Genomic DNA, 24679 nt, shown 5'->3' on the forward strand with positions numbered 1-24679 from the left:
AGTAATTGTACTCTTTTACACTCAATGTGAACTCCAAAGCCATGGTTTCACAATCACTTGGCCCATCCTTGGGTTGGATCCTAACCAGAAAACAAGCCCTCAGACTCTAACCTAATTCTCCTGCAGTCTTCCTTGTACTGACACATACGGCTGAAAACAGATTTGTTTTCAACCAGATTGCTTGCCTGCGCTGGTTCACCGCATCGCTGCGGAACTGGTAGCAAACGGGGAAGTGTGACGACAAGGCTAGAGGCGTAACCAGTCCTTTCCCAGCAGCCTGCATATCGGTCATTTTAAAGTGGCTGAAGAAACACAGCCTTAAGCATTAAAAACATACAGAGAAAACTGGCACATAGTGAAGAGATGAGAAGTGGTGAGTTAAGCACAGTCTGTAACATCCCACTGAGCTATCAGACACCCCCTTCTCTTTAAAGAAACCATAGAATTACAGCTTTTCCACCAACCAGAAGACATAAATCAAAATACATTTCTGTTTACAGAGCTACGATTTTTATATATTTTTTAAAAATATCTTCAGTTTTTAACTTTGCCCTGGAAATACAGAATTCAACTGTTACTAATGACATGTGCCTACTCCGACTTATTGAAAACCATTCAGAAAGAACTGTCCCAAACTAGTGAAAAATAAAGACTAATGAATGGTTTTCAACATAGTTAAGTGAAATCCATCTGAGCAAACAGGGTCTTAAAAGCTGAATAGCTAGCTGCACACCTGACACTTGAAATGCTACTCCAAACGAATTGCTTCAGACAATAATCTTCAACGCTTTTTCCCTAACAGACAAAGGAAGCATTTTTGTTCCATATGTAAAGTGATTTGCTCTCTGCAGGCTGACTGGCAAGCCTCCCCCCTGCCTCCATATCCAGAATTAATATTCTTGTGACTTGGAGACAGGGAAACATGCCTGTTTTCAGCAGCACACCCATCAGTTGCTTTCATAAAGAGCCTCACTGACGCCACTTGCCTGCCAGAAATATCCTTCCTAGCACAAGATGTGGGAGAGATTTTATGTGAGACAGTTCAGCTCCATACCTTTTGGGCTTTGCAGATCAGAAGCATGAACCCTATTTATCACTGTTTGTTTACACATTTGGTTACTCCACTGTTTACACAAACATTTTTCTAAATGCAGGCAGTTGCAAAATCACTAAATGAGCTATCTTCAGGCTGCTAGGAGCAGCTGCTGTACAAAAATAATGAACAGAATGAAGGTTTTGAGGTAGGCACCTCTGGTTTAATCACATACTGTCACTAACAAAGTGAAGAAGATCAAAGTTGGCTACAAAAGAGCTTTTTTGAAAGATAAGACACTTTGAGAGCTATGCCCTCCATGGATTTCCTTGCAGAAAAGCAAAAGAGCAGTGCCTTTAACAGAGGTGTAGGCAAGTCTAATTAGAGCTGCATGAAGTGACACTATCATCTTGTATAATCACCACGTTCTCATATGGCTCCATCTGTTAGACACAGTAAACCTTCAGATAAAATGACAACCAAAAGAACTTGCATGAAATGCAGAATTTATAATACTAAAAAGCCCTATTTAATAGGAAGCTGGATTTTAAATGGCAAGTACGCATCTAACGAGAACATTACCTTGACAACTGAGGTGACAAAACTGCTCCCGTGGGTCTTTGATACAGGAGATCCAGTTCCGTGAGAGGCCTGACAAACACTGGTTAGTTTGCTGGTTGGGCTCCCTGCGTATCGGGAAATAAAGCAGATGTCAGATGAGGGATGGGGAGTGGTGCCGCTGAACTCATGAAACCTCTTCTAACAAGAAACATGGCATTTCATTTCGACTCTGTATTCTCCATGAGGTACATCAGCGGGAGTTGGCATGGGCACAAAACAAATCCACTACCAAATTTCCACCTGCACAATCCACGCCCCAGAGAAGGTAATCTCCACTTGAGCTCTGTTTGCTGCAAGAAAATAGTCAGGCACCTTCCTGGGACACTGAGGATATCAGCTACAGGTGTGACTATGTGAAATTAGGACAGTAAATGAGCTGCCAGTCAGAACTTGCTGCTGCAGATGTAACCCCAGAAGCCCTCTGAACCTATGCTAGCCTCGGATACTGGCATGGGGGAAGGCTTGGAGGAGGCTGGAGTGGGAGGGAAAAGGAAGGCCAGAAAAGGAGAGAGACAAAGTGAGAAGTAACAAGAGGAAGGGACAGAATGAGGTAGGGAAAAGGAAGAAACAGAAATAGGGAATGAAGACATAGGCTCCTGTCTGTGAAGACTGCTCTTGCAAAATCATCATAGAGAGATGTGTGCCACAGCACTCTCCTGACGCCCTGAAACGGATGCGGGTTCAGTGGTAAACCTACCCTGCATTATCAGAGCATGTTAACACCACTGTTGCTCAGCAGCAGTTTTGTTATTGCTGTTGGTTTGGTTTATTAGCTTCATTTGCTTAAGAGATGCCAAAGCCATGGCTGAACTATAATCTGCACTTAAATTTAAAAGTAAATGAGCAGCCATTTCTTGCAATAATGGGGTTTAGGAAGACTTTTTTTTCACAGAGCATGAAGTTTCAGATCTCGCTCCTCTTTTCATATATGATCTGTGACTCTGTCTGTAATATCACATTACATTCAATCCAGCCTGGCTGCTGTTGCCAAAAAGCCAGTTCTGCATTCTCTCTTGCTCCCTCATATGGGGGGGTGTCTGGTGATGAGGCTATGTGACAAAACTCAGTTTGGGGAGAGGATGGTATTAATCTTCTGCTCTGCCACTGATCTGATCTGACTCGTGCAGGACACAGGGGAAGCAACAGGAGCACAGGGGAGGAAGAGGCAGCAGGCAGTTTCTTCCAGGCCAGTCTGTACTTATATCACACTAACATGGTGGGAAACTGCACATTTAGTGGCATTAAGACTTGTATGTCCAAACCATCTGGTGCATCTACAGATCCTATCCTCCACATACAAATCTCTACTAGGAGAACATGACAGTTACCCAAACCATGATAAACCACATATGCAGAATAGATAGTCAGGCTGGAGGTAGAGAAGAGTAAAGAAAAAAAGGCAGAAAACCCCCAACCAACCAAACAAAAAAAATGCCTATTGGTGAAACAGCTTCAGTGTTACCAAGAAAGCCCAAACATACTTTTAAAAATTCAGCTATGACTACGCTCTCCCTACCAGTTCCCTCTGTGATGAAGTTAAAATGAACATGACAGCTGTGTTCCCTCAGATAAAAGGAAGAACTGTTACTAAGAAAAGAATTACTGCACTTTCCAACCATGCCCAGTGAACAGTTTGTATGTTGCATGGATGCTGCAGTTCACCACATGGCTCTAAGCATCCTTCTGAGATGCTAGCAAGCACACACACATACACAAACAAGTGTGTTTTTAAATAGACAGTGGTTCTTGGCTACAAATCACAACACATAAATGACTTTTAGAGTGACCTTTCCTCCAGCCCCAACACAAAGATTACCAATTGACTCCCATACCCATCACCCATCCCCTGCAGTTCAGCCCCCCCCGACCCTAGTCTTATGTCACCACTGAAACACCGAGGGAATCCAGTTAGAGGAATCCAAACCGGCTGGAATCAGACCAGCTAGAAGTTGAGAGCAGTAACAAAAACTAACACGGCTGTTATCCTAGTAATCCAGGTCTACTCAAGCACTTCAACACATCTAGAGCACTGTACACTGGAACTTAAGACTGATTTGCAAGTCGTTGCAAGCTCTCCATGCTTTTTGCCCATATCCACAATACAGTCCTCACCCAACCACCTGTGCACTGCTTCTGTTTAAGTCTCTGTGCACCACAGTCTACATTACTTTCTCCTCTTCCCTTTTTGCCTGCAAAGAACACGCTCTCTTTGAAGAGGTATCTGTGAATTCAATTCGGTCTTACACTATGTGCTGTTTCCTAAAAGGAAGTCATGTTAAAGCCTGAGATACCCTTAACCATGTTACACCAGCCAGTTGTGCAAACCAACAATACCTCCCTTTCTTTGCTGAGTACTTTTCCATCTTTGCAAGCTGAAATATTATTATTATACTAATCATTTTAAAGGGAGAATAAACTTGAATGGATAAGACTAAGCCACTGCCTTCTGTGATCACACTACACACCTGTGCTTGTGGCTGCTGCTCCAACCATCTGTCCAGGCTTGTCCACAATAATATACGGATTATTAATGACTGAACTAGCAGAGCCTTGCTTCATGTGCACCGGAGTGGAGGTTGGGGTACGAGGTAGCGGAGATGGACTAGGGGTCGATATTGGAGAACCTTAAGAAAAAAAGTCCAATGCTTCTATCTTGTCAATGTTGTGAGAACATAAAAATACAGCAATAGTAGTACGTATTTAAATGGCTTAGAGAAGGAACATTTTTTGAGGATGCAATTCCCAGCCTGAGCGAGATCACAGGACTTGAAGAAGGAAAGAAGAGACAGATGGAAAGGAAAAGGCATGTTAAGCACTATGGCTTATACCTACTCTGGACATTCTCTGCCTATCAGGACAAGCAGGGTTCAAAGGGACCTTGAGAAGCCATCTAGTCCATCCTTGAACCCTGAGGGACTGTTACCTAAATCATTCTCACTGCCAAGACCAAGGAGATGAAGAAAGAGAGCCTTGATAGGTGCTCTCTTTCCCTTGTGGAGCCCACAGTACAGGCATTCAGAGCCAGGAACCGAGCAATTCACGTTAAAAAGCTGGGTGATACAGCAGCCATCAGACAGGCATGGATGCTCTTGTCTTTTCATCGCTCTCACTACAGCAGAAACCCTTGAAAGCAAACTAAAGTATGCAACTTCTGGGTAAGAGGACCAGGACAGAGAAAAACTGGAGAAGAAAAAAGCTGTATGAGGCGGTAAACAAGAAATACAGAGAAAAGGACAAGCAAGGAAGTGATCAGAGAAAGAGGTGGCAGTAAGCACACTAAGCATCAACTGCCTGTTAATCTGCTTTCTTGGCAGTGATTGACAATTAAAATCCTGATCAAATAAAACCCCCATGTCTTATAAACTGCTTTTGAAATCTGAAAGGGGTGACACTTCTCAGCAGACAGCAGAGCCTTGGAAAAATATTTAGCAGAGAAACATTTAAATAGTAAAGATCAACAGAGAATAGTCCAAGGATTTTAAGAAAGATAGAATGGCCCCTGTAATTCTTGCTTTCTGGGAAGCCTTGGGAAAAGAAGATCAGGAGAAGAGCTTGTTAAGAAAGAAGAAAGCACTTGGCGTAGGTTCAAATGTACATCAGCCTGAGTACGGTTGTAAGATGTCAAGGAAAAACACTGAAATTTAATAAAAAAAACAACAACAAACCAGACACACTTGAGGAAAATTATGTGGGAGCAGATCACCAGAAATCACACAAACTGATAGCTGGTGCTTCATCCTCTCTACCCTGAACACCAGAAAATGAAGGGATGTAACAGGTCATCTTTCAGCTTCACAACACGTGACATGGTGAGCTGCACATTAAAACTTTCTGATGTAAAACATCATCCAGTGGATGGCATCGTGCCCAGGCAGGGAAGGGACTATAAGTGAAATGAGTAAACAGCACCTTGACCATGTTTGGTTCGGAAGTTATCAAAAGAGTATCACATCGCTCACTGCAGTCACAGCTGACAATTTAATCCAACAGAGGGTGGACTTTTGGAAGAGTAAGACCAAAGCTGTTCCATCTGAGGAGATATCGCAAGTACAAGAGGGACCACTTGAGTCTACAGGTTGAACCGAATTATTTGCCCAATAATCAGAAAAAAAATTTCTTCTTAATCCATCCCAGTTGTCTGAAAGTGGGAGGGAGAAGAATGGCTTCTTCCCACATACAAATACCCCACATGGAAGATGTGTCCTTGTCTGGGCCTTTCTGTGGGTAGCAGTCCAGTTAAAGACTATCATTTTCATACTTAAAAGCACTGGTGAACAGGGAGAGAAGAGCTCTCATCCTGCTTTTGATCTGATGTGAAGCATTTCACACTTGTATTTTTTTTTCCCCTGAACATTAAGAAGCGTGTTTAGCTCCTTATTCTAGAGTTTCCTACTGCCTGATGTTCAAGCATTGGCAGGGAATCAGGGGAAGGACACAAAACAAGTCCAACTGGTTCACTCTCTTGTTTTCCAGGGTGAAGTACTGGATAGGTAAACTAACATTCACCTGATACAATCTTGCAACTCATGGTGATAGGCTGGAAAGATTTTCCTGGTGACTCTGCAGGGCTTGGACTCTGACCTTGAGGCACTATTTTACAGCTAGCTGCAATGGGTTGAAAAGCTGAATTTCCATGAGAGCCAAAGGCAACTTTCTGTGTGGCTAACTTGGTGGGAGTCCGTTCTATCGAAGATGGCAGGGAATAAAACGTGGCATGTCTTTCGGTTTCAGCATTCCCAGGGAATCCTGATTAAAACAGGGAAAAGAAGAGAAATAGTTCTTAGGCTGAGACATCTAATTCCTTACTGTGCTTCTCTACACAAACAAAACTCAGGTACGACAAACACGCTCTCGAAGGAAGGAAGGAAAAGCAACTGGTGGGCAGCGCTGAATGGGGAGAAAGTTGGACAGGGGGTTCCTCCTGCGCAAGCCTGTTGGATGTGTCCCTGAACAGAAGAACAAAATGCTACCGTGCACAGCCTGTTCAGCTGTGGCAGGTGATCAGCCACTTCTTAGACATTTTCTTGAATGACCCTTCCATTGACCAAAAGCTGCTGGTAGTTTCAAGTGTCCTCAGTTAGGGCTCCACAGGACTAAGGCTGGATCTCCTTCGCAGAGAATCTCGCAGTGCATTTTTTGGTGTAAGAGCACAAGGAGACCACCTACTGCCTGGGTTAAGGAATCCACCTTATCTGATACAGGAGGAGATCAATTAACCTGGAGCTGACGCGAGAAGCCACTGCCTGTCAGTGTAAGAAAGAGGCAGGTTACTTCCTTCCTGTTTGCTGTAGCACTGCTCACCTAAAGGTGCTGCGTATCTTCCTCATTGAATAAAAAGCCTGTGTATTTAAAGTTTGGTTGCGTTTCAGCTTTTTTGGCCACAAGAAAACACCACATTTAAACAGTGGACATTCTTCTCACTGAGCCAGAACACCGCCAGTGGCATCACAGCACTTACCAGAAAGCACACCATACAAGACACCAGCTTGAAGTCACTCCTTGAACACCCGAGTGTCAGGATAAATCAAGGCATCAGACCATGCTGCATGCAACCGTATTTTGAAATATAAAGTTGCTGTTTCCAGCAAGTTTCTCACACTAAAAGGTGCAAACGGTAAAAGACACCCTTGTTTCTCAGCCCAGTTAACCAAGGTCTATTGTGTAAGCCTCGACACCATATATTTCAGAAAATAAAGCTAAATGCCAACAGAGGCATGGTTTTTCTTACTTCATACAAACTAAAAATCAGAACAGTGTGCCCAAGTGGCCAGCACTAGCTTGTTTCAGGCAACTCAAATGATCCTAAGCACTCAACTGCTGGCCCATTGCAATGGGCACTGCATTTCCTGATCTTACAGGGGAAGGTGAGAATAAGACCATGACATGCACAGATGTCATTCCTCGGACAAACGTACACTACGTCTTTTTCACTTTCTATTTTCAACATCACAGTTATGTAGTAATTTTTTTTCTCCCACAGTCAACTCATGTTAGGCACCAATGTATATAACTGAACACACCACTAGACCAATTCCTTGAATTTATAGACAGTCCGCAAAACATTCAGAAACCTAAAATACCCTCTGAGAACAGTCTGTCAGGAACAAAACTACAAGTACTATTCAGCAACCTTTTTTCCAACTACATCCACTGCATAAAGCTCCATATTCACTACATTTAGCAAAACAGAGCCCACGCACAAACTCCAGATTTAAAAAAAAAGAACAAAACCCCAAACCCCCAAAACCAAATAAACCATAACAATTTCTGAATTGCATTTCAGAGTACGTTGAGGAAATAGTCATCTGGGGTGAGCAAGGAGCAGGTAGCACTGGCAACCTTTAAGCCAAAAGAGCAATTAAGAGGAGGTATCCAGAAGAGCTGAAGTTCCAAGAACTTGAATTTCACCAATACCCATTCACTTTACCTTTGTCCACAGAAGCATCTGGGCTGGAGTCCCGCAACTGTTTAATTGGAGAAGAAGCTTTGACTGGTGCTGGGATACTCAATGGCAGTGGTAAAGACGTAGGAACGTCAGAAAGGTCTGACTCCGAAGACTGGGAGAAGAGATATTCCTCACCAAGGGAATGCCTATGTAGCTCCACATCCACTACCTTCCACAAACAGGAAAAAGGACGACATTAATATTCGGTAGCTAAGTAAAGATATAAAAAGTAAAAACAACTATGCCTTTTCTTCTTATTTTAATGTCTGTAAACCTCTCCCTCTCCTCCCCCCACCTCTGCATAAAACTTGCATTCGTTTCAGAGTGACTTTCCAGGGGTCCAGCAGCGCCTGAGCTACGACAAAAATCTTGCAATATTTAACCGCCACGGTAAAGTAGCACATCTCTCAGTCCGTGGGGAAATCTGAGTAGTGAACACTGTAAGGAACAGAGAGCCCAGCTCCAAGCATCCCGCTAAGGAAAGGACTGCATACCAACTTAGGGACAGTCACAAAACTGCAGCTTGCCTTTTCTGCCTTTTTTGCTAAGGCCTTGAGAAACACACCACATTAACTACTCCTCAAAACTGTTCTTTAATCACAGAGTAGACATCTTACATTAATGTTTTCTCCACAGACTGAAAAGCTGAAGTAATGAAATTTCACCATAAAAATTTCCATTCACTACAGTACAACAAGGGGAAAATAATACAAAAAAAAACTTCAGGGATATAGCAAACTGAGTTATGAATTCATTTATTTTACGTGAAGTTTTAAGAGTTCATTTTCCATGAAGATACTGAATCTTGACAGATGCAGAAACTTACAAGTACTTAATATACTGCAAAATTTCAGCAGGATAGTTGGGTGAGCCCTTTAACTTAAATTCTTCATGTGTGAGATCTGCAGCACATCAGAATGCAAATTGAGATTTGGTACCAGAAGCTCCACAAAGAAATAAAAATTAAAACGTACGAGTTAAGTTCTTTATCAAACAAGAGCTGGAAAGTCTCCCCTGCACTAGAAAGGGGAAAAGACAACTGTTGTCATGAATAGTGACAAAGCGTCATAATAATTTCATTTAACAAGAGCGCAAAATCTACATTCCAGAAGTTCTGAAATCAAACGGGTCTGACTCTGTGCTTAGTCCTGTGCATCTTTTTCTTTTTAAACATCCTTAAGGGAATCAAAGTACAACATCCATCCCGTGACCCGGTGACTCACCGTTTCTGCGCCAAGTGTCTGCAGGCCTGTGTAAGTCCTGTCCAACTGGGTAAAACAATACAATATATATTAACCAGGGCAAAGCCATATATTAACTAGAATTTACAATACAATTTGTTTGAAAGGGGTTGAAACTATGTAAATTGAGCAGCAGTACACCAAATATTTTGAGGCCACAGGGTCAGAAATCTGTGTGCTCTGTTTGGTACCCTCTTCTGCAAAAAAGCCAACCATAACCCAAAGCCTACGCTAAGTAGACAGGAGCAAAAAAGCTGAAGGAAATGAGATTGTTCAGGAGACAGAATCATAGAATGGTTTGGGTTGGAAGGAACCTTTAAAGACCATCTAGTCCAACCCCCCTCCAATGAAGAGGGACATCTTCAACTAGATCAGGTTGCTTGGAGCCCCGTCCAACCTGACCTTGAATGTTTCCAGGGATGGGGCAATTATTACTTCAGTCTAACAGAAGCCTTTGAGAAATGTCCTTTTTTATTCCTGAAGTCAATATAAGAAAATAATAACGAGAAAAAAATCAGAGAGATTTAAACTAACCAGCACAGTCTATGTTTGCACTGTATTTTTGATTAAATAACTGTTCACTCTGAGTATCAGCTGATGAAGAGGCAGAAAATCCCAGAGGCGTCTATTAAGATACCTATAGAGAGAAGTTGGGTTTGACAGGCTCCTGGTGCCCTGGAGCTCAGGGGCAGGCAGGCTGCCAGCCACGGAGGAGGGCTCAGCTCCCTCACATCACCTCACAGGCTGTGCTTCCCTCGCTGCACAACGTCCATCATACCGTTACCAATTTCTCCCCAAGTTATCTCTCTCCAAATATATTTTACTCATAATCTGCATTAAATGTCCCTAAGTTCCAGGGCAACATTTCCAACCTTCTCTACTGTCTATATTTGGGGTTGCAATGAGGTATCTACATTAGCAGGAAATGCATTAATGCAGGCAGGGTTTAAATAAAAACTAATCACGCTGCTCAAAGAAACAGGAAACTAAACCAGCTCAGGGACTTAATTCCACTAACGCTACAGACTACTAATTAAAAGGAAAACAAGAGCAATGGCCTAGTTTTGCAGGACTGCTGCATACTATAAATCCTACTGAGTGTCACAGGACAGGTGAATGAGTTGAAAAAGAAAACTCTCTTCAAAAGGAACAAGGAACAAACGGGGAATCTCAGCCCCTCCCTGCCCACTCTTACCAACACGGATAATCTCTAGCTGATACGCACAAGTGCTGAAGGAACAGAACAGATACAGCAATCACTTTACCAACAGAAAGACAGCCCTGCAGCACCATGTCAAGTTAAAGCCAGCAAGAGCACGATAAAAATCGCAAACTGTAGGGAAACAACAGGTAAATGCTTTGCTGCTCTGAGCAGAATCAGTTCCAGCTTTTGCAAGGCTGGGTTCCTTGGCTACGGCATCGCCTCCAATACAGCCAAGGTAAGAGGCTTTCCTGGATCTTTTTTGATTCTCCAGCTCAAGCATTCATGTGCAAATAACCAGCAGGATGTACACACAGAGAGAGGCAGAAGCACACACACAAGCAGAGCCTCTTCTAGATTATGCAGGAGAGCTCATCTAATTGCCTTTCTCTCAAATATTTTGTTCAAATACCTTCAAATTGTGTATGATATCGATCCTCTTGTTTTGGCTATCCTTGAAGTGTATCTGGACTCTCACAGGGAATTCTCCCCAGCCTCTCCTGGTCAGGTGAAACGGAGGTTCTCTGGAAAAAAATGGTGATTTGCATTTTGGATGAAGAAGTGGTATAGCTTTCACCATCCTCTTTTTCAGAAAGCCAAAGGCTGCTGACTGACAACTAAAGCTATCTTCAGGCCTGCTCTTCACCACAGAGAGAATGCAATCACAGAAAGGAGAATTCTATGGCTTTGGACAGCTGAAAACATACTTTTATTTGGCACAAGGGGACAGGAAAGAAAAAAGTAAAACACTGTTGGATGAGAGAACACGGGAAACAAGCATCTTAAAAAAAAAAAAATAAAAAGGCTGTGTAATACCAAATGAAAAATATTTGTTTCAAAAAACCCCAAGTCAGCTCCAGGACACAGCTGGAGATGAGTTTTCAGTGCAGCATTTTGCAATCACTTTCTGCTAGTCCCTATCTAGTAGTAAGAAGGCACATGCTTCATGTAACGCCAAGAGGACAACATACAGACAACAAGGAAAAGCTAATTCAACCACTGTCATTCTCCAAGCTGAAAAAGAAGGGCATATCTGTCTCTAACATTTACCCTTACTTTGTTTGTATTTCAGCTTGTTGTTTTTGTAAAACTCAAATGTAGTTTTGTGATGAAACCAAACGCAAGGGCTTTAAAGGCTATTTTTAGTCCAGAACATTAATGTTCACTACAACAACCGGGACTGTGCAACAAGAAGAAATCAATTAACTAGACAGGATTAAAACAAAAGACAAACAGCACTGACATCAGATACTGGAAGCTGAGAAAGCCACAAAAAGACACCAGTCAAACATAATTTAGTATGTTATACAAACAAATAAGTTTACTTTCGTCCTGCTCAGGGTTGCCTCCTCCAAAACATTAGTGAGCCTTACCAACACTTCATCTTTTGGGGTTGCCTTTCAGTCAGTTTAATTTTGCCAGAATTAAGTTGCCATTCTATACCTAGGCAGTCTCCCCACCTTCCTCCAGGCAGGCAGCTAAACGTCCTGTGGAGAATAATTTCTTTGGGAAGACAAAGTAGTTTGAAGGCATCCTCTGCTGTCTTGTCCAAAGGAGCAAGAATGAAAGATTGGCAGGGCATTTCCCTGCAGAAGTCAACAGAGAACCAACCCCACTCACCTCATTAGGGTCACAGCTTTGAATACAGGTTTGGGAGAGGACAGAGAAGCTGCCCTGTTTCTGTAGCACCAACACCATTACACTGACGGGAAACTCCTTGAAGTATGCAGCCAACACCACTGACCTCACTACAGTAGAGAAATATTTGGAAGAGGGATAAAACTTCTTGCCCAAATGCACGTTTTATCATTAAAACTAAGGGCAAAAGAGCTTTTTGAGACCTGTCTTTCTTCTCCACACTGGATGGGGTGAGAGGTAGAGAACACGTCTTTTAACAACAGAGGTCTAACCTGCACAGCAGACAGTGTAATGCATACAGGAGATCCACAAACTCGCACGAATAACATGAAATGCAACAATTAAGTGGGTTTTTTTCAGTAGGAAAATAAAAAAAAAAAATGTTTGGCACATTTGCCACATAAAAACTAATTTATTTTTACTATTATTTTGGAGTAAGTCAAGGCAAGCCAGAGGTTAAAGACAGATGTGGAACACAAAACCAGGAAAAGAAGTTGCTAACTTTCTAAGAAAGTGGCATAGTAAGCCTGGCAAGCATAAAGACTGGAATAACAACTGGAATAATTCCTTATTACCTCACTTCTACCAGGTCATTAGGTTTGTAACTGGGATGGAGGAAGAACCAAACTTTCTTGACAAAATGATTTATGCTGGGTTCTCTCCGAGAGCCTCGGACGTACACCATCCATTTATGGGTTGACTGATCATTTTCTTCTCTCTTGTCAGGGGGAATGTACCTGGCAAAGAAATTAAAAAACAAACACAAGATAAAAATCCCAAATAGACAAATACCACAACAAATATTTTGGGAAACATTAGGCAAAAAAATTAGAGATGGTAAAATGCCTATGTGCACCTTGCGCCCTGTATGTTTCTGCCCATTATTCCTTACTCTGGTGGTTCATCCAGCTCTTCAGAAGAACTCCAGAAACAGATACAGATCTCAATCTACTCTACGCTTCTAATACCTTTCCTCAACTTTAGTGCACAACTGCCACATGAAATCTGTCCATTTAAACATTTGCTTCTTACTTAGGCTTAATTTTAACATTCTACCACTGTCAAATCCCCTCCCCCTCTTTTCTGAGATATCAAGAAGTCAAATCACTCCAGATCACAACATCAGTAACTCTGCTACCATAAATACAAAAAACAACAATTCTTATTAATTTTTAAGAAGCTCCACAGTCAATACTTGGTTCCGGGTCCAGGCCTAGATAGATTTTCAAGATGCATTTCTAACACCATAAGTCTCATCAGCAAACGTTTGCTACTTTCTGTGCAAGAGGAAAAGACTGACTTAAGAAGTGCGAGGGTGGAGAGTTAAAACCTGGGCTCGTCCACAGTTTCCTAAAATGAATGCCTTTCTTCACTAATTTCCTCAAAGTTCAAAAGTTTTTTTGGGAAAAAAAATTATAAATAAAAACTGTACATATTATTTTCTTCAGACTATTCTGGACTTTCACAATTTTCCTCATTCTGGTGTTGTGTTTTTTTGTGTTTTTTTTTTTTTTTGTTTAAACCACATGGTCCCTATGGACCCACTGAATTAGCCATTAGGACAACTTGCTTTTCCAAATTTTCATGGAAAACTTGGGATTTCTAACTGGTCAGAAAAGGCTGAAAGACTCCTCTTGAAAGAAACAGATCTTAAAACCTCCATATAGAGATAGATATAAATAAAACAACTACTAAAACACCTGTTCCTGCCACAAAAAACCTCATGCAGACACTCGAGGAGGGCAGCCTTGGGTACAGTGATTATTCAAGGGCAATACCTCACATTGTGACAGCCTAGCAATTTTATTTGTCTCCTAATTTTAACCTCCTATTCCATTTGATCCTGAAATAAAGGCCCATCCCTCAGACTCTTGATACTAACTTGGAGACGTTGCCAACCACAATTGTTTTCTTCACATAAAGCCGCGAAGTCTCATCATTTGACAGTCCGGCATTTCGCTGTCCTGGTTTTTGAGAGCTTGAAACACCCGAACTGTCCTGAGGGTAGGGGAAGAAAAAAAAAAGGCAAACAAAAAACCAAACGGTCCTCTTAAACATAATTTTGTTTGGTGCTAGAAAAGTAAGGTATTGTTAAAAAAAGTAAAACTGCATAGTTAAATGAGACACCAACAATGAATCATCCCTAAAAATACTTAAATTGCTATCTAGGCACATTTAAGCAACTCAGGCATGCAACAATGATATACTACCTAGCCAAGTGTACACTGCATGGCTTAACTGAGTGTACATTATGTGACATACCATGGACCTGAGCCATGATTTCAGCTTGGGTTTCAAAAGCACTGCCACTGCATTATCTGAAAAAAAAAAAAATCAACCACTGCTGGAGTGGCATCATGTTGGTCACTAATCAGAAGCAAAGCTAAATCTCCCATGAGTGGCTTCTGAAAATCTCAGTCTTCCTCATTGCCAGCCTCTGCTGCTTTGAGGGACTCCAGCGTTGCTTCACGGTGAAGAATGGAGGCTGGGCTTGAGACAAGAATTCAGCTCCACCTCAACAAAGACAGCAGTCAGCCACACCATGCCACTCACATCTAGATAAGCCTACAAATCCACTGCATTTCTTGGGCATAATAAATCCAACCTAAGCAGTGGCCAAGACTCCCTGGTAAAACGATGACATGACCGCCCACAGTGCCAATGTAAGCTGCACTGTTGTTTGCACGGGAATGAGAGGCTTTTCTATGACTCTTTTGGACAAAGCAGTTGTCCAGAGAATAAGGGACTGCCATCTTCTCGTGAACAACAGAGTTGGTGCTGCAGCTTCCTGGAGCGTACTCCACTGAGCACTCATCAGACGAAGGTCAGCCTGGGGAGCAGTGGATTCACGAGGAACCGCTACACCTCCTCTGTTAAGTCAGTGATGCCCCAAACTGGAGCAAGGAGCCACAGAAGGCGGGGATGGCTCCTGCTTCTCATCATTCCCTCAGCCACCTCTGGGCCATGGGCTGCGTTGGTCAAAGACGTACCAACATGCTACACCCAAGCAATATAGCTGGTCCATCAATGCCCCCAGTGCAGAAACAAATTATATTGGTCTGGTGGTTTACTATATAGGTGGGTCCACATTATATATTGTATATCCGCCTTCTGCTACGGACCCTAGGCAGGGTTTCAGCAAACTGCAACCCTGTTATCTGGGTGCCATGCTGCTCAATGGAGGCAGAACCATTGCTCTTTCTGCCAAGTATTATTGCAACTTGTTCAGCTGCAGAACGTAGTCACATGCAATGAGATATACCCATCCCCAGTTTGGGTTAGAGGCTGTACTCCTCTGGCAGGCCTGACAGCTTAAAGGAACTGAAAGGAAACTGAAGAGTTTCATCTCACCTAGCAAGCTGCATTTCACCTGCAGCCAGTGAGAGAGTCTCCCCAGTGGAGCTAACTGCAGCCAACAGGTGAAGCATTTCTGTAGCTGCATGGCAAGCCATAAAGGGAACGGATCCAGGTCAAAAATAAGCCAAAAAAAAGTATGGGAGAACACTGAAAGAAGGTATTTTTAACTTGGTTCAGTCTGGTTCAGTTAAGCAGACAGTGGTATTAACACAACAGCAAGCAGTGCCACCAAGAGAAAAGCAACTCAAACTACGCACCCAGGCTCTACCAGCTCATGCTCCCAGGGTGAGCTAATCCACCGGTGTCACTATGTTTTCTCCACAGGCTGCTGAGGAGGCCAAACCCCAAACTCCAGTGGTTCAACCACTCTAAGCAATGCAGTCCCCATGGGCACCCAGGGCCAGGCAGCAGTACTGCTTCTTAAAAACACTCCTGGGAATGACACATCTTACTCTTCTCTGCAGGCTCTACCCTTCCTGACCTGACTTCCATCTGCAGAGCAAAACCCTTTGCTCAAGCTGTGCAACACCTCCTTCCCCAGAGGCTACCAACCAAGGCAGCAGCAGATAGCTGGGCTAACATGAACGCTATCACTGCTGCCTGGCTGAACTCTTTGTTGGGCAAGACTGAGTTAAAACGAGTTACCCAAATTACATACACTTCAATTAGCCTTACAGCAAAGCCAGGCTGAGAGAGTGGGAGCAAGCAGTTGGAGAGGGTAAGAAACAGATCTTCAGCAAGGTGGGTGAAAACATGAAGAGCTCCTGGTGCCAGCACTGAGTCCAGACAGAGCACACACCTCCAACAACTTGACCACCACTCGAGTTTTACTTTACCCGGCCAGTATTTCTGCTCTGTCTCTGGTCCAGGCTGTTTGTCAGCCGCTCCTCTGCGTCCAAGTTGCCATTGTCTTTGTCCAGGAGAAAGTCATTGTGCTGAGAGAGCGAGTCACTCTCGGAGTGGTTGGCAGATGGAGTGTCTGAGCCCTGGTTAGCTGGAGACGACGATCTGGAGGGCGATTCCAAGAATTTCTTGATTGAAGGATGATTAAGAATTGTCGCATCACATGACCTGGTCCCCTGCAACAGAGAGGTCAGGCAGATCCGTCACTGTTTCCCGGCAGCCCAGATAAAAACGAAGCTGCGCTGCACCAGAAGCGGAGCGAAAAATCAACGTATGAAGAAAGAACAAATATTTAATTAGCTGCCTTGCAGGAAAACCATATGCCGCAGAAGATAAAAGCTTACAACAGTTTTACAGAAACAGGACCCCAAATTGAATCTGTTCCTTTAGACCTTTTGATCTCAGAAACCCACCTGGTTCTGGAAAGGAGGAGTGCAGCCTACTGTCCCTTTGAAAATAACAGCTTCCCTTCCTGTGCAGACACCCATGGTCTTACACCATATGAAAGACCACAGCTGCCCAATTCCTGCAGGCAAGCAGGGTATGTAAATGCATCAGGCTCTTCAGTGTTGATCCTGACTGGCAGTCTTGCCAATGCCTATGAGGCAATCTACACGTATTAGCACCCTGTCTGCTCCCAAAGCTTAACGGAGGATAAAGAATAATGTGCTTAGGCATGCTTGCAAACTTTCCTCAAAATAGACACCTTAGAGCTAATCTTAGATCCTCCTAAACTTGCAAGGGGGAGGATGGGGCAGGCGTGTGCGTATGTTTAAATCTCTCTTGTTTTTTTCATTACTGTATCAAAGGCCCAATATATTTTTTTCCTGCATTTGCTTTTAACCTCAGAAGTAGCAAGGAAAACACCCATCACTCAAAGCAAGCGTCCCTCAGCCATTTCTCCCAGCCATCAGTCCTCCCTATCACCTTGGTTTGATGATGAATCAACTGAAGGCAGCAGAAACACCCCTCTGCCAGCAGCAGAGCACTGACAGATAAGCTCACTTCAGCTCTGGAAGCCACAGGCTCACACTAGAGTTGCACTGACAGCTTCTCTTGCAGGCAGTACCAGCTGAAAGAGGCTTTCTTCTTCCCTGCCTGAACCACCCAGATCAGCCAGGCTGGCACAATTATTCAGAGGGAGGGGGCAAGTCACAAAGGAAAACAAATCGAGAAACTGATTTGGGATTTTGTTTGTTTGTTTTTGTTCGTTTTGTTTGGAGTTTTTTTCCCTTTGCTGGGTTATTTTTAATTCATGTTTAGTTTCCTGATCCAAAATTCTACCAACATGATGGAGGGGGCGGCACAGGGACAGATACCAGCATCACTATGGAGCAGCAGAACTGCCCTCAAGAGGTGGTAGCAGGAGTGGAGTTAAACACTGATCCACCTTGGACTTTAGAGGTTCATTTGAGAGTTTTCTTTCCAATTGTCCATTAGGTATGTGAGCGAAGCAATTACCAACTCTCAATTACCCGCTCAAGAGCACTGAAGAGAGTTATATCCATATATCTAACCACGGGGGGACACACACATGACCAAAAAAACCCAAAAAAACAAACGAAACCACCACCAAGAACCTTTTTTTTTTTTTTTTTTAACTTCTAGTCAAGTAAACTGACCAACACCTTGTCCACTAATTTGTGGGAAAACGTAATAAACTGTAATCATAAAGAATCATAAGCCTCAAAAACCCAGCAGCAGTAGGTTGAAGGACTGTTTATATTTACAAGAACAGGTTAGAAATTTGCAAATCATCTTCCTAGAATTTCTGAATTAAACTACAAAGGTTCCCATTCTACCAGAAGCAGAAACAACAATCATTCACTGCTACCTGAGTCAAACATACATTAACCACACATTAAAAACAGACAACAAAGAAAACTGAAACCAGTAACAATTTCAAAATAAAAAGACAAATGATTTAGCCTGCATGCAAACCAGGACTTTAAGAAAAAACTAAAAATACAAAGATACAGCTAAGCTAGCCATAAGCGCATAAAAAATATAGGAAAACTAAACAGAGTAAGGATGCACCAGTAAGTTTTGTGAACACTTCGAAACAATGACAAAAGTTATTATTTCTGCCAAGTGTGAAAATCAGCAAGGAAAAAACAAACACCCTGCATGGCAGAACAAGTAAAGAACAGGGGACAGTGCAAGCTCTTGCTGACACATGATGACATTGGATAAAAGCACTTTCAAAGATCAGAACCCAGCTCACATCCTTCAGCCACCCATACAAAAACCAAGGAGGGGAGAAGGGATCTCCAAGCGTCCCCATACTACCATAATCCTTCTCAACTTCAGCTGCTCAACTCAAATTCAGTGAGGGAAAAGCAAGCTGGACCTTTTTTGGTTTACCCCCCTTCAAGTCTGCTGGAAATCACAATAGGAAAACAGCAGTAGCAGGGAGAGTCATTGCTTGGAAGAGAAATTTTCATGGTACTCGAGTGAAGCCCAGGTTTGCAGTATCCATCTACAGTTTTGCAAAATCAGCTCTTTACTGGTAATTAGATCAACTCCCTGAATTGAATAGATGGTAACTAAAACACCTAAACTGGTAGTGAACTTCATGTCAATCAGGAGTCTGCATAAGTCATGAACAACCTGCCGTTACCAGCCCGTTACGGACAGAGTGCTCAGAACTGGGGTTTAACTAGTAGGGTTTGGAGGTTTTTTAATCTCCTTGGGAATTTTTAGTATCTCTGTGATGTCTCTTTGATTTACCTCCTGCTTTACTGCTGCCATCAGTCTGTTCACCAAACCATTAACAGACTGGCTGCCAGGTTAAAGGGAGGATGATTTCATGGCACTGCCCAAGACTCAAGAAATCTTGATTTTTATTTTTTTTTCCTGAGAAGTTTCAAAACCCATCTGCTTTCACTCTCCTCCTGTGAAATGGGAAAACATGTTCCCCACTTTTCAGGGCTCTGCAAGGACAAACTGTGCAGTGCGTGAGAAGCAAGGTGCTCTCATGCAAGAACTGATGAAAAAAATCACAGAGCATTTCAGAAAACAGAACAAAGTGCTGCTGAACAACAACTCAACTGCTCAGCCTCCGAGTACCTGAGGCCCAGCTGGTGATGCACAGGTCTCCTCTCCCACTGCCACCCCATTTGCAGATCATATTCCACCATTTCAGAAAACATTCATTTCAAAGCATTTCAAAACCAAACATCAGCTGCATAGCCAGTGAACCACACATCTTCGTTAGCAAATATTCCCTAAAGTCTTATTTCCAAAGTCATTTTTACCTCTCCAGCTTTAAGGAGACCAGCAGACGCGTAATAGTTAGCCACAATACAGGCTCGCAGCTTATCCATCATCCTTCTTGCTTCAATCAGGCGCTACAAAAAGAAGAGGTAACATATAGTAATGGGTAACCACTGCAGCAATCCCCCCAAACCCCGATATACCAGGATCTTATGTATTTTTAAGAAAAAAAACTTTATACCTGATCTATAACTTCAATTTCATGTTCTTTACTCTTCATTTCAACTGCAAACTGTTCTTTTATAATTGTCTCAATCTTCTGCACAGCAACATCTCGAGCTGTACAAGGCCATGCATGGAAAATAAAGAAGAAGGAAGTATTTATATTTCTATTTTTGAGGCTCTGTTTGAAAAAAATAAAGATCAGAAATCATCATGGAGTGAGAAGTGAAGGGATAATAAGTTCAGCACACACACAGAAAAAAGGAAGGATCATTTTTCTGCTGAAGAAAGTAATTTGTCTTAACAAAAACCACATGTGTCTTTAAAAGCTGGTTTATTTGGACGGCTATTTTTTCCATTTTAGGTCTGAGATGACAACAGAAGATGGGAAGAACAGGACCAGTTTGTTTACTTCTATCTCAGTGAAGCAGTAAACAGTAAAAGGAAAACCCAAATCTGCTACAGCCAAGTGCAGTTACTGCTGCGACTGTGCAGGAGTACGCTGGAACACTATGTACATTTTTCTGCTCTCTTTGGCCCAATTCGTATCCAGGAAATTTACACCACATCATGTAGCAATAATAAGGCAAACTAATACTTTATATGTTCAGCACTGCCATGAAGCGCAGCCTGCTCTGGAGTGTCTACAAGCCTTTTATTACCCACAAAGGAAACTACATTATCGAAAGCTGGTCTAGTGCTTACAAAATCCTCTTCCAGCACAGCAGTCAAGAAATTTTAGCCTTTCAGCAGGAGTTTATTGACCTTGGTGGAAAGCATGTAGTTTAGTATTTCCAACTGTGCTAATACCTTACTGCAAATTAGCGACTAAGAACTAAGTTGGCATCTTATTGTGTTTTTCTAGAACATGTATAAACATAGGAAGAACAATTATTTTTGCTCTACATCTACTGTAGACTTTAATATTGCCCTTCCTTTAACTCACGTCCATTATATCAAGGGGGTTCAAACAACATCTGTTTTTAAGCAAGTTCTGAGCAACAGCTTGGAAAAGCAGAAATTGTACTTCTAGAAGAAAGCCTGGAAAAAGTCCTCCAGCCTATATCAGAAGTACAGCGACACCACTGCAAAGCAGATTGGACAAACAGCCTGGGTTCCTCTGAAAAAATCTCATGTTGTTTCTACGTGGAATAGGAGGCAACAGCACCAAGACTTTGTTTTGAGCTTCAGAGGAAGCATTTGTTTGACTAAAGGGTACATATCTGTTTGAAGAGGTTTCTGATATCCCAATAGAAAGAAATCAAAAACAAGTCAAAACTTTGCTGGTATGTTCCAGCTAGCATACATAATTTTACTGTCTGATCAGGTACCTAGAACAGGAGTAAGGCAACTGGTGCTCTATTTGCAACAGGGGTGTCCTCAATATTTTCACTTATTTCCAGATATCCATATATATATATATATATATTCTAGGACCACAAATAGTTCAAGCCTACATTAAAACAGAATTATGGTTGAATCTGTATGAGTAATGCAAAATTAAAAAGCAGAGGGATATAATTTTCCTTGAATGATAAGCATCATGCCTAGGAAATTCACATGTAAGGCTACACTTAAAATAAACCTAAACAGATTAAGGTATGAGATGTACAGTTCAGACAGGGAAAACTGCATCTCTTCCCAAGACTGATGCCACCACGCAACACCAGCATTATGACAATTAAAGCACTTTAGGGTTTGTGGTTATATTACAGAGGCTTTTAAGAACACTTTATTTTCATGTTTTTCCCAACTTAGCATCAACCACAGTCCCTAATTAAGATTGTGTTAGCGAAATTTGTACATTTAGGGAATTCTTGTATAGAAAGTTGGAGAACTTCCACGAGAGGAAAAAAGAAGCCAGTTTGGAGGAACCACCTGAACAGAAAATTCACTTTGGCAAGGACAGTTTTCCAAGGCCCTGAGACTGTGCCTGCTAATTATTAAGACCTTCTGAAAAGTTGCTTCAGAAGCAGATTAAAAACCCATCTGCAGTCCCTGGGACACTCCACCAACAGAGGGTGGCGACTTCTGGCAGCCAGGCAGGGCAGGCAGCTGGGAGTGGTGATGCTCTTCTGCCACGGCCAGGTCCAGCACGGCTCCACTGTCAGGGCCCTTAACCGGCCTGGCAGACAGGACCTGCCCAACAACACATTCAACCCAGAGTTCAGCCTCCTCAGACTTGTCCAGCTGTATGCCGTCCTCTAAAACATCACCCGCGAAGCCATCATCTGTTGCTCTCCAACTGGCAGCTCTGGCATCCTGCTCTGTTCCTGGATCTTCTTCAGATCCCACAGCCAGCTTCAATTTTCTCACCTCCCTGTTCGTCAGCTCCTCCCATCACGATCCTCTCACTAGCTGCGCTACGCCAAATATCCCTAGCCTCCTCCCTGTCCCAGGGGCAAGAAGCTATACTCTCGTTTGCCCAGAGACGACTGCAACCTGTCCCAGGCACCCTGCCAATAGGCTGGTTCCCAAAGCAAGCACATCTGAGTGTTCCAAATGCAAACCTACTCATCCAGCTACTCTCTCTACCATGCTTCTTTATCCACCTTTCCTTCAGTCAGGTAGCTGCTCCTCCTCCTCCCCCCCAGCATCTTTCAAAGCCCCTTCCTTCTCCCTAACTTATCCCTTCTACACTGCTCCATTTCACTTTATCTGCCTACTCTTGCAAACATTTGTCATCTTCCAAGAGCCAGTCTACCTACCACAGGGTCGTGGATTTCTTTTACCGCTACTGCAGGGTCACAGATTTCTGCCCCCCATGCTGTACTGTGACTTGTATCCCCCAAAATGTAAACAAACTGCCAATCTTTCTGGAAGCAGACTTCAACTGCAAAACAGATGCACAGGCTGGAGCACATCTCAGCATGGGTAACTGCTGGGAAGATGCACTGGCAAATACTTCAGCAAGCAACAGGAGCCAAAGTGCACGGCTGGCACCCTGGAGAGCTTGTGCTCTAGCTGCTGTCATGCACCAAAGTCTGCACCCTCAGGCCCTACTGAAGCTCGGTTCAGCCAGCAGGTCAGAATCGTTCCATGTACGACCATCACGTCTTCATTTGGCTATACAGAGGTATCACTAGCTCCCTTGCTCAATTTCTGCCCTTTGACCCCAGTCCTTTCCTGACGTGTTTGCAGACAGCAGGCACATCCATAGCATTTCTAAATCCACTCGGGACAAAATCTCTTCGGTTCCGACAGCTCCTACCTGACTGTTCGGCCGCTTTGTGACGCTTGTTGGGATGGGTGACAGTGATCTCCTCATAGTCGGGGTCCTTCTCCACGATCACTCTCTTGATCCCAGACATGTTCTCCCCGCTACTCCACCGAGAGGAAAAACAAAAGCATTAACATCACCCACAGCGACCTTTTGGGCAAGCGTCAAACCTTCTCCCGCAGCCACGGGAGTCACCGTGAGGACCTCCCGAAAGAGCTGGGACACCTCCTTCCCCAGCCGCTACAGACCAACCCACAGCTGCCAAGCTCAGAGCCAGCCCCGTTCTGTACGGTCCAGGAGCTCGAACGGCCTCCTGGTCTCTGAGGCTCCCCGCAGCCCCTGGCACAGCCACGGCGGCCCCGCAGCGGCAAGCCACCGCCTGCTGAAGCACAGGACGCAGCCCCCTGAGGGGGCAGAGCGGGGGCCGACTGCAGAGGGGCCGGGTTTCCCTCAGCACAGGCACCGCCGCCCGGGGCGTGCGGCAGGCGCTCGGGCGGGGGAGCGCCAGCGGCCCGCACCCCAAATACGTGGGGAGACGCCGAGGCACCGCGCCCTCGCCCGGGGAGCGCACAGGTGCCTCGGCGCCAACCCGCGCCCTCGACGGGCTGCTGGGGGGCCGCGGCTCCGCGCCGACCAGCGGCACCACCGCGCCCGGCGCCCGCTTCCCCCCTCCCAGAGCCGCCGAACCCGAGCCGCGGCCCCTCCCCCGGGAAGGGGCAGCACCTCCCCGCCGCCTGCGCGGCCCCTCTGAGGCGGGAGGCCAGGAGGCCCCGGCCCCCCGCCTTCCCGCCGCCGCGGGGCAGGACCCGGAGGCGTGGGGCCGGGCCGGCGGCGGGGCCGAGCCGCCCCGGGGCGCTGGGGGCGGGGCAGTGCCCGCGCGGCCGGCCCCACGTGCGCGCCCGGCGCCGCTCCCCTCCCCCCGCCCGCGCACACAAAGCCGCCGCCGCCACCGCGCGCTCCTGCTCCTCCCCCTCCCCCGCCCGCCCCGCCGCTCACCCGCGCTCCGCCGCGCGCCGCCCGGCCCCGCCGCCGCCTTGCACCGGCCGCCCCCGCCCGCCGCCCCGGGGCGCTCAGCGCCGGCCCCCGCCGCCCCGTCCCGCCGCCGCCGCCGCCGCCAGCAGCGCCGCCGCCATGAGCGCAGGGCCGTGCGCCTGGCTGCCCGTCAGCGGCTGGGGCGGGGCCCGCGCAGGCGGACAGCGGCGAAGGGGCGGGGCGGGGCCCGGCGACCGCCCCGGGGGGGCCCGCACCTGCCGCCGCGGGCAGGTGCCGCCTCGGCGGGAGGCGGCGGGGCGGCCCTCGCCATGGGGGCCGGTCCGGTTGCCGAGTGAGGGAGCGGGGAGCGGGGAAGGCCCCTCAGGGGCGGGCGGGTGGCCGAAGCGCGGTCGCTGCCGCTGAGGAGACCCGGCCGCGCCTCTCGCCAGCCGTGGGCGCGGAGGTGGCGAGCGGTTCGCGGCAGTAGCCTGCCCTCCACGCCAGAGGGACACCGAGGTTAACGGCGCTGCGGTGTCTCTGTTCAGATACAGTCATGCATTGGCCTAATCCTGGCTTATTCGCTGAAGCAACCTTATTTTATGAAGTAATA

At 45.0% G+C, this 24679-nt stretch overlaps 1 protein-coding gene across 10 annotated transcripts in view; it reads right to left on the reverse strand.

Annotated features, from left to right (window-relative positions):
* The window catches only part of YEATS2 (YEATS domain containing 2), a 51138-nt gene extending 26899 nt beyond the window's left edge, over positions 1-24239 (reverse strand). For 5 of the 10 annotated variants that reach the window (XR_015700567.1, XM_087739936.1, XM_087739937.1 and 2 more), the window contains exons 1-13: positions 24094-24239; positions 23089-23198; positions 19897-19994; positions 19697-19789; positions 16373-16615; positions 14062-14177; positions 12755-12916; positions 10954-11065; positions 9323-9367; positions 8082-8268; positions 6161-6400; positions 4120-4278; positions 1616-1719 (exon numbers count right to left, since the gene is read on the reverse strand). Coding sequence is in view for 9 of the 10 variants with exons in the window: in XM_087739936.1 (XP_087596062.1) it covers positions 1616-1719; positions 4120-4278; positions 6161-6400; positions 8082-8268; positions 9323-9367; positions 10954-11065; positions 12755-12916; positions 14062-14177; positions 16373-16615; positions 19697-19789; positions 19897-19994; positions 23089-23188 (1659 nt within the window). In the remaining variant the exon portion in view is untranslated. Of the gene's footprint in view, positions 1-1615; positions 1720-4119; positions 4279-6160; positions 6401-8081; positions 8269-9322; positions 9368-10953; positions 11066-12754; positions 12917-14061; positions 14178-16372; positions 16616-19696; positions 19790-19896; positions 19995-23088; positions 23199-23820; positions 23888-24093 lie in introns of those variants that run through there. The other 5 variants (XM_087739941.1, XM_087739940.1, XM_087739935.1 and 2 more) reach the window with 4 other exon arrangements.
* Positions 24240-24679: the final 440 nt, after the last annotated feature.

Source organism: Nipponia nippon, unplaced genomic scaffold (assembly GCF_047370975.1).
Source record: "Nipponia nippon isolate SJK-2023a ecotype South Korea unplaced genomic scaffold, ASM4737097v1 scaffold_7, whole genome shotgun sequence".
Lineage (NCBI taxonomy): Eukaryota > Metazoa > Chordata > Aves > Pelecaniformes > Threskiornithidae > Nipponia > Nipponia nippon.